The sequence below is a fragment of the Austrofundulus limnaeus genome, unplaced genomic scaffold (genome assembly GCF_001266775.1).
Source record: "Austrofundulus limnaeus strain Quisiro unplaced genomic scaffold, Austrofundulus_limnaeus-1.0 Scaffold1269, whole genome shotgun sequence".
Taxonomy (NCBI): domain Eukaryota; kingdom Metazoa; phylum Chordata; class Actinopteri; order Cyprinodontiformes; family Rivulidae; genus Austrofundulus; species Austrofundulus limnaeus.
In genome coordinates this window covers 72,545-82,498 of record NW_013953671.1, presented here as the reverse complement: position 1 = coordinate 82,498, position 9,954 = coordinate 72,545, and the positions used below count along the sequence as shown (strand labels likewise).

General features: G+C 40.5%; 3 protein-coding genes across 5 annotated transcripts in view; 2 read left to right on the top strand and 1 right to left on the bottom strand.

Moving 5' to 3' along the window:
* The window catches only part of pcmt (protein-L-isoaspartate (D-aspartate) O-methyltransferase), a 15,166-nt gene extending 13,770 nt beyond the window's left edge, over nucleotides 1-1,396 (bottom strand). The window contains exon 1 of one of the 3 annotated variants that reach the window (XM_014031552.1): nucleotides 1,216-1,396. In XM_014031552.1, coding sequence (XP_013887006.1) covers nucleotides 1,216-1,396 — 181 coding nt within the window. The remainder of the gene's footprint in view (nucleotides 1-1,215) is intronic. The other 2 variants (XM_014031554.1, XM_014031553.1) reach the window with 2 other exon arrangements.
* A 214-nt stretch (nucleotides 1,397-1,610) lies between these two features.
* nup43 (nucleoporin 43) lies at nucleotides 1,611-6,023 on the top strand. Its single transcript, XM_014031551.1, has 8 exons — nucleotides 1,611-1,843; nucleotides 2,127-2,246; nucleotides 2,494-2,571; nucleotides 4,501-4,663; nucleotides 4,737-4,872; nucleotides 4,947-5,098; nucleotides 5,172-5,288; nucleotides 5,579-6,023. The coding sequence occupies exons 1-8, from the start codon at nucleotides 1,730-1,732 to the stop codon at nucleotides 5,806-5,808; spliced, it is 1,110 nt and encodes a 369-aa protein (XP_013887005.1). The 5' UTR covers nucleotides 1,611-1,729; the 3' UTR covers nucleotides 5,809-6,023.
* Nucleotides 6,024-6,494: 471 nt separating this feature from the next.
* Nucleotides 6,495-9,954, top strand: part of lats1 (large tumor suppressor kinase 1) — a 19,250-nt gene continuing 15,790 nt past the window's right edge. Inside the window, exons 1-3 of the mRNA XM_014031549.1 lie at nucleotides 6,495-6,657; nucleotides 7,127-7,609; nucleotides 8,122-8,236. Of these exons, the coding sequence (XP_013887003.1) occupies nucleotides 7,136-7,609; nucleotides 8,122-8,236 (589 nt within the window). The 5' untranslated portion in view covers nucleotides 6,495-6,657; nucleotides 7,127-7,135. The remainder of the gene's footprint in view (nucleotides 6,658-7,126; nucleotides 7,610-8,121; nucleotides 8,237-9,954) is intronic.

Here is a 9,954-nt window from a genome sequence, read left to right as displayed (position 1 = left end):
ATTTATTTATTTATTTATTTATTTATTTATTTATTTATTTATGTGTTTGTTTGTTTGTTATGTAAAGGATGCTTCTTGTGTGGTTTGTAACAGTGTCAGTCAAACCTGTGGAGTGTGGGTGTGGTACTTTTAAAAACAGTTTCTGTCTGAGCAGAGGCACAAAACTCTTCAATCATAGTTTTATATAATTTTACCAACTGAAATTTATGTAAAACTGTATTAATGTGAACAAAACAAACCAGCATACACACAACTGTTTTCTAATGGGATTTGCTGATTTCTACAAGTTCTTCTTGGATATTGCCAGATGTGTCAGATTATGTGTTGTAAATGACTCTCAGCTACTACCACACCAAACTGTATTAAATGTATTTTTGTGTCATCTAAGATCAACGAACCGTGGTAGAAATATTAAATTATGCTAGAAATATCTGTGTGGCCCATGTTGAATGGTTCATAGACATAGTTGTACACACAGGAAGTACTTAGAGTTGAATGGTTCATAGACATAGTTGTACACACAGGAAGTACTTATGTTGAATGGTTCATAGACATAGTTGTACACACAGGAAGTACTTATGTTGAATGGTTCATAGACATAGTTGTACACACAGGGAGTACTTATGTTGAATGGTTCATAGACATAGTTGTACACACAGGGAGTACTTATGTTGAATGGTTCATAGACATAGTTGTACACACAGGAAGTACTGGTTAGGGTTAGTTTTGTTCAGTGGTTCAGGACATTCGCACAGTTCTGAGACTGAATTGAACCAATGGTCGCAGTTTCATGTTAAACTGTGGTTTTATTTATTTTTCATTATTCACTAAAAGCCCTGCAGAAACTGTCCTGTGTTCAGCTGTCATTTAGTGTTGGAGAAACGGGAGATTGACTAATCTGTGGGCAGAGCCACAGAATCCCAGATGACGCACATTCAGCTAACAGGCTAATGCTAATTTGACGCTACGCTGCAGTTTCCTAAACATTCACAACACAATAACACAGATTTCCAGTAATTTCTGCTTCTTTTTTCTGCAACGACGTGAACGTGACTGTCCCAGCCGTGTTTTAGTAAAGGTGGAGTGGACACAGAGAGAGGGGAGGTAAGGCTGGGTCAACAACGACCACCAGAAGCTAGCTGTGCTAACTCTCCTCGGGTCGACGCCTGGGTAAAAATAACCCGTGCTGCGGGTTTAAAGTGCATCTGGACTTACTGCGGAGGTTGTTAACGAGCTCTGCGTGGCTGGCTCCTCCAGATTTCCAGGCCATTATGAAGCAGACTTTACGGAGACCGTAGACAGCAGCTGTCAGTGCCGCGCCTGCGCCAACAGTTTTACCCAGAAAACAGACAACCTGCAGAGCAGACCGTGCAGCGGCGGACACGTCACCAGGCATTCAAATGGTTTTAATTATGCTCATCGCCCTTTAAATACACACCCGAACACAAAACTCTGTACTTTTATAAAATAATTAATCTAATCAGTTTATGCTTTCAAGTAAATATTAGCTGAAAAGGAAATCATGTAACACCGTACCGGATGTGCCGCAGTAACGCGCAGACCGCTAGGTGTCGCAAAAAAACTGTGACGAAATCTGTTGGCGGTTTTTGGTCCTCCTCCGCCACCGTACCTACGTACAACGTAGCAGGCGCCTAAACAAAGCTAAGCTAGCCCAGTATCAATAATTATTATCTATTTTTTATTTAGCGACAGAACTGCGTCTGTCTTCATGGAGAGCGCTAAATACGTGTCTCAAAAAGTTAGCAAGACAAGATGGCGTCCAGTTTCACAGTCATCTCTACAGCAGCCGGATGTTTTTGTGACGGGCTCGTGGGACAACGAGGTTTGTTACGTTTGTGCGCCGAGACTCAACACGAAATATCTGTAATTTAAGCTTTGCTCTAATGAGCACATTTATACTTTTCATTACCATAAAATAGTTGTCTACATTTTATTATAAACCTTCATGTGTTATTTCGGTTTGTTCTACTTTACAAACACGGGTTAAATTTAAATAAAGTTTTGCATATTTGTGGAGATGTCTCTTCTGCATTTTGATCGAAGTATTTGTTGAAAAGGAAATAGTTTAAAAGACTTAATAACCCACAATGTGTTTGTTTGTGCAGGACAACAAGGTTTCCCTTTGGTCCATTGGTGACCATCAGAGCAGTTTGGGTCCAGAAGATGAAGGAGATCCGCAGCTGATCTGTGAAAACAAGCATGATGGAGATGTTCTTGACCTTCAGGTAGAACCCTTTAACCAGTGATGGTCCTAAAGAGCTGTATGTTAGCTTCCTGCTCTTCTGTAGTTCTTCAGGTTCTGCAGAAGAACATCAGTTAGACCAGTTGTGTTTCAGCAGACAAACCTCTAAAATATGCAGGAAACAACTGACATAAAAAACAATGTTGTCATCAAATCTAATCTGATGATCTTTAGTTGTTGTGTTCAGAAACCTGTGTGTTAATATGTTGTTTTCTTTATATTTATTCTAGTTTTTGGACCAGGAGAGGTTTGTCACTGCATCGTCAACAGGAGCGGTCACCATCTTCAGCCACCACCAAAACAATCAGGTCCAGCAGGATTTAATGTCTTTTATAATCAGGTCCATCAGAAATCACCAGCTTGAGCTGTTTTACGTTATGATTTAATTTATATATGTGCAGATAACTGCAAACTCTGGCTATAAATATGAAATTACATGAATTTTACAAGTGACAGAGCTAACAGACTGATACCACAGTTGTCTAAAATGATGATGATATAAATAAAATTTGGCCATTTTAGGATCAAAAGATAGTTTGATTTTTTTTCTTTTTTCCCTCGTTTAACGTTGAGAACCTGCAGTGATTCTGCAACAAACGGACATAACTTCTTTATTCCTTGAAATAATTGGATACATTTTTCAGAAGAATTAGGAAATGGCGTACTCTTAACATTGCCTACCTATATTTGTTATTAATTAATTAAAAACTAAAACTGTATGGTCCAAAACCATCATGCATTGGAGACGGTGTCACTGAATACTGACACCTGCTGGACATCAAAGGTCCCTACAGGCAACCAAATTTACAATAATATAATTTAAGTTATTTTGTTTTATATTGTATTATTTCATATCTTCAATTACATTTAAAATATCTTTGATATTTTTAGATACAGTCTATAAATAATGTGAACATGTATGAAAATGAAAATCTAAGTGAACGTGTTGTGAATGCTTGTGGACTAGGATTTTTTTTACGTTTTTATTTAAAAAATGTTTTTCCAACATTTTGAAATAGAGTCTGTTGGTTTTTCTGATAGATCTTCTCCAGCTGTAGAAAACAGCTGCTCACAGCACAGAGGAGGCTGGAGTCAGCATGTGCTTCCTGGAAGCTTGACCGGTGAAAATGAGATAAATAAATAAATAGTAATTAATACTGAATAAAACAACTGTGAGTAAGTTGTAGAGTGGCTGTATACATGAGTTTATCCTGGGTGTATCTGTGTTCTCATGCCTGCTCCTATCATGACTCAGCATTCAGGAGGAGCTTCRAGTTAAAAACAGGAAAGGTCTGTTCAACAAATGCAACATTTAACCACAGAAAAAATGATGCACAGTAAACTAAGAGTTACTTTGAATTCAGATAGATGAATGTGGAAACTGAGAGGAACAGAAATCATATCAAACACATTATTTTCTGATCTGCCTACAAGTCAAGTTGTACAGATTATCCATAATTTACACAGATTTTTTTTACATCTCAGAGCCTGTAGGACAATAACCAGTAACATCAAATAACCAGTCTTTCATCTCACTGCTGATAGAAATAAGTTGTCTCCTCCTGTCCTTTCGTCCTGCTTTGTGCTGCAGACACTGCCCCCCCCCCCCCCCCCCCCCCCGTGTGGGAGAGTAAAACAGAGCTTTGAGGCTACAGGTCGATGTGTGAAGGGGTCAACATGAATGAATATGAGATGAAAACTGTCCCAGAAGGAGGAAACATTTGTTTTGTCTTCAGGCAGCTCCATAATTCTTAATGAATTTGATAAAGAACTGCTAAAGATCAGAGAATCTGTTGGATGCATGTCGTTAACAGAAACGATTCCTTTAAACACAATCTGCTGCATCACTGTCAGTTCTAAACACTTCCTGTGTTGGTCACATGACCTTTTAGTGATACGTGCACCGACATGGGGTTTGGCTCTATGAGCTCCATGCATTGGTGTTGCTTGACCCATCACTACTAGATAGGAAAAACCTTATGAATCAAGGATTCAAGAGAAAAAACAATTWATTTTTTTATTTCCACCATCATGATGTTTGGTTTAGAGACAGGGTTTGTCACAGATCAGTGTGAACGGTTTGAAAGACGGATTCCCCTCTGTCCTCCTGAAAATATAATGTCTGTATTCTTTTAAAGACAGTAATTATTTTTGGTGTTCACAAACTGACATATAAAATGAAAGAACAAATAATATATATTTATTATAATAATGTATAACATCCTTGCCCCTCTCAGACGATGTCAGTGTGTCAGCTGTGGGCGAGGGCTCACCACCACCCCTGTGACAACGCTCCTTGCACTGGACTCGTCTGCAGCAGTCCTGAAGTCATCACAGTCGGGGAGGACGGCAGGATTATCGTCTTCAGAGCTGACCAAGAAGGAGTGATTCGAGTCATAGGTGAGAACCAGACCTGTTCATTGAACTGAACGTGAATAAAGTCASGTCAACGTGCTGTGTTTTGGTCCACCAGACAACGCAGACAGCAGCACAATCCGTGCTGTGACCTACCTGAGGACTACAGAGATTTTAACTGTGAACTCCATCGGGCAGCTGAAGCTGTGGGACCTGAGGCTGCAAAGCAACTCACCTTCACAAATCCTGTCCTTGTAAGAGCYGTTTGTGTTTTATTTTACCTTTAGGATCTTCTTTTTCTTTCCTTTCATCCAGTTTGTTCCAACAGGTCAGGAGATCGAGTTCCCCTGCATTGTGTGGACAGACACCCAAACCAGCAGCACATTGTTGCCACAGGAGGCCAGGATGGAATGCTGTGTGTGTGGGACGTGAGACAAGGCAACATGCCCTTCTCACTTATCGAGGCCCACTCAGCTGAAAGTCAGATTTACTCTACAATCATTTAACCGTCGTACATGTGAAGAGTTTTTACAACCTTTTCTGTGGTTTTCAGTGTGGGAGGTTCACTTTCACCCCACCAACCCCGATCATCTGTTCACGTGTTCAGAGGACGGCTCTCTGCTGCACTGGGAGACYACCTCTTCTTCAGACATGCCCTCCTTTTTACAAGGTCAGTCTCTTCTCTGATAGATTAGAAATTAATCCAGCTTAGCTAACGTCAGGCCTTTAAAACAACGGTTGTGTTACAGTGATGAGCCTGGAGTGTGAAATATATAACCGTATAATTATTTTGAATATTTTTTATTTATTGTTTTCTGTTAATAAAACTGATCAAACCACTTGTGTATATTAGTATTTTCAGGTCATTTTTTTACCTTAAAATCAAAGATTGTTTCTGTCATTTAGGTAAACTGGTTTATAATCTAACTTTCATATTACTTGTGATTCTTGTGTTAACAGGCAGCAGGAACAGCAGTRCGACCTGTCGACATGCGATGACCCCGGCTGCTGGGAACCAGTCCCTGACCAGTGCCTGGCTCAGTGGAGACTCCAGTAAAAGTCGTCTGGAGACCAGTCACATGCTGCCCAGCCAGACGCTGTCTGTCAACAGCCTGGATGTGCTGGGACAGTGCTTAGTCTGTGGGACTGATGGAGAGGCCATTTTTGTCAACAGACATGTCCCAGTTTAATACAGCTGGTTCAAAAATGTGTGAATGGACCTTATTTTATCAGATTCAGGTCAGATCATTAAAGTTTGTTGACTGGATGAGTCCTCTCACTTCCCATCTCTGGTATGGTGCATTTTTACAGAGATTTTCTTACATCAAACTGTTCAAGTTCAATCYAACAAAATGTTTTGTACAGAATTACTCAAAGTATTTAATAAAGAAAACACAAAAATGTCTCATGTTTTTACTTTTATTACAAAAGTCAACATTATACKTCTGTTATACCAACATTTTAGTAAAAATGCAAATACCAAGTATAAAATAGTTCAGGTTCCTGATGATGACAAGATAAAGATTAAATCTGGTTCTGTTACATTTGGTTCTAAACTTCAGGTGTTATTTTGACCTCAGGGCAGCAGGAGGGTTAAAATGAGGTGAAGGCCTGTGACATCCTTACAACACAAACATTTAATTTAGAAATTCAGCATAATACACATGATTTCACCCATTTTATCACATAAATGGCCTTCTGTTTTATTTATTCATTCATTCAGAACATACATGAAAAGTAACTATAAAATACCTTCAAGTGTTTTGTACACAAAAGATACTTTTGTCTAAACTTTTTTTTTTGTCAAATCCGTTTCCGGGATTTTATTGTGAAAATCCCCTCGTTTGTTTGTGTCGTTAGCTTGGAGCTTTAGCTTCTACTTGTCATTCAGAAATCCCAGGAATTCAACAGGACCAGAACCAGTCAGCACGGTAGAACACGGCCAGCAGAAGACTCGTCCTTCACTGGTGCAGCTCAGATAATCCGTGTTTGGACCTGAAAACGGAATAAAAAGCGCAGAAAAGCGGCGGCAAACAGCGGTAAGATGTCACCAGTTGTGTTCCAGCTAACATGCTAACCTGTTGTTGGACAGGAGCAAAGGATGCTTTAACCCTCACACAGGCCGCTTAGGTTGTGTTGTTTTATTTCACACAACTTGGAATGATCAGAATAGTTATTTTATCACCGGAAATGTTTTTAAAAAGAGTCACAGCTGTTGTTCCCGTTTCTGACGTGAAACATGAAGCAGCGCTACGTTAGCATCCAGTGCTAACCGAGCTAAGGTCTTAGAAATAAAMCTGTTTCTCTCGAGTCATTTACAGCCTGATAAATAACACATTTWTCTGTATTTATTATGTGTTTTTAATCTACTTTTGATTTCCATATGTGACAAAAACATGATCGTTTTGGTAAATAGTGTCGGTAATCCTCACGTTGTCATTTAGCCCAACCTGTTTGGTAACATTATTTCATGCCCTGTTGGATGACTCTTTATCTCCAAACATTTAGTAACACTGAATGTTTGCAGCAGCAGCAGCATGGAGATGTGAGGTCAGACATCACTGCTCCCAGGACTGGACTGGTGACCACTTCATCTTCTCTCATCGCCATCATACATGCTTGTTCATGAAGAGAGGAGAGAAACCTGAAGGATACAGACAGATGAGACCCAAAACGTTCCCCGCCAGCAACTACAATGGCAACAGCCAACAAATGCTGCAGGAGATACGAAACAGCCTACGCAACCTGTCCAAACCCTCTGACCCACCTAAAGTGGACGCTGCAGGTCAGGGGAAAATGGTCTCCGATGACACGAAGCAACAAGGGCGTACCAACAACCAGAAACACCCGTACCACAAGGCCCTGCAGGAGATCCGTAAGTCCCTGGTGCCCTTCGAGGTGAACGGTTCACTGAGCAGCGACTCGAACATCTCAGCTCCAGACATGAACAAACAAACGTGTGTGGAGCCACCGTACGCTGCCTTTGACCAGGTACCACTTTGTTTTTCCCACTCTGAAGCACATTTAGTCATGAAGAACCGTGACAGGTTTTCATTCTTGTCATACTTGTGTAATTGAGTGTAATCACCTGCTGCACTTTGTTTAGAGGAGTTATTTGTGAAATGTTAGGCATGTAATGTGATATAACAAGCTGGTACAGTTTATGATACAAAAGAAGGTTCCCATTGGACCGCTGGTTGTGAGTCCAGTCTGAAGTAGCACTGCAGGGTGCTTCACCATCACAAAGGTCTGGAGAAGAAAATACTCTGAGGAGCACAGATTAGTTGCTTTAGTAGAGATGTTTTTAACCTAAATCACATTCATTGTTTTTAAATGTTTAAAGTTTATGTTGTTTTTTAACTGCAGACCAAAGATTAGTAAAAAATCAGTTTCCTCTCATAACTGCCTTTCAGGATATTTAACTTGGAAAATATTTGCAGCTCATTTGCATATTTTTAATTTTTGACTGCCCTCACTTGGCTGTTTTTTTTCCACGCTTCAAGCCAAGCAGCGGTCGGCGCGTTGCTCCGGATCACCTGGTGAAGCTGAATTACCAGGACTCTGTGAGGGAGCAGATGGGTGCTGCCAACACAAACGCTCCAGGCTTGAAAGCTGCAGGTACTTCAAACAGTCCTCTGGGATCAGTTCTGGTTCTGACCCATTCTACCTGTTCATTCACACTCACATTGTTTGCAGGTTTTGGGACAAAGAAATGGAAAATATGTGTTTTATAAAGAGTATGAGTCATTGCARCATGACAAAGAGGGTTTAACTGAGACTTCGTAGTCCTCCCCACTCTCACTGCTGTTGGTCATTAAATGAAAAGATGAAAGTGATCCAGCTGCTGTTCTGCTTTAAATGTTTCACTGATATCTAAAATAATATCCAAAGGTTCTTATAAAAGGTTAAAACAACAATGAGTGTGTGTACAGCACAAGTTTCTTGATTCAAAACAAATGTGTAAATTTTGCAGACTCCAAACTTGTAATGAAGGTGTTTGTGTGTAAGAATGAAGCTGTGTTTAGTTGTGTAGCTTTGATGTAAAACATGTAAATTACACCTGAAAACATGGGTTGTCTTCAGGATCCGGCCTCATGCAGAAAGGATTGTGTAACTTTGATGTAAAACATGTAAATTACACCTGAAAACATGGGTTGTCTTCAGGATCTGGCCTCATGCAGAAAGGATTGTGTAACTTTCACACTAAAAGTTGACCTACGGACAAATTTAGAAAAGTGCTCCGCAACAAAAAAATCAGATGTATCAAACTGTGTGCACAGGTTCCTGCTCACCTTTCCTTTATACATCCTGATGAAGGTGGAGCTGAGACACCTGAGACTCCTCCCCCTGACACGCCTCCATTTACACCTGTAAAGCAGGTGTAAATGTGTCCAGGTTCTCCTCAGGTTGTCTCTCTGTGGGATCAGACATGACTTTACATGCAGGAAAATTATACATTMAATGGAGAGTGAGGGAGAAAACTGTCTGAATAAGAAGTGCAGTGTAAAAATGTGTTTGCCTCACACAAAGGTGTGTGTGTTTGTGTTGGTTTGTATGTCTGTGTGCTGTTATTTTCAGTGATGCACGAGGCTGAGAGACATTTCCACCTCTACACATCTTTAATAAATGACTGTAAACACACAGGAAGTTGTGACTTTTGTAGAACTTAGAGAAATATTTATTAAGTTGATGTAAAGAAACACACAGTTCCTACTCCTGTAAAAATAAAAAAAAAGAACGCACCGTCCTCCTGCGCCTCATCTCGTAAAAACTGACATGCTGGGGGTACCCGGCACCTGGTGTGGGACTGTGAACAGCTGACATCGATCCATAAACACAACTTTACACAGCAACAAMTGTRTTGTGTGCATGTTGTGGAGCTGAGGAACCATCACAGCTGAGCTGTTCTCAGTTAATCTGCTGAGTCGACAGTTTTTTTCTCACTGAGAATTAAAATGTTTCTTAAACAGTTCACACATTTTATTCTCCTCAGACCTGCACTGTGTGTGTGTGTCCAACTACATGACAACAATATAACCAGTTTACACATTTTATTCTCCTCAGCTGTGTGTGCCTCACAGACCTGGGGTCGGATTTATAAAACTGGAGTACGCACAATTTGAGCCCAGAAACTTGCGTACGCCACTTTTTATGCCAAGGTTGTGATTTATAAAATCCAAACTTGACGTGAAAATGTGCGGTGCCTCACAGATCTGACCCTCACAGATCTGACCCTCACAGCTCTGACCCTCACAGGTCTGACCCTCACAGGTCTGACCCTCACAGGTCTGACCCTCACAGGTCTGACCCTCACAGGTCTGACCCTCACAGGTCTG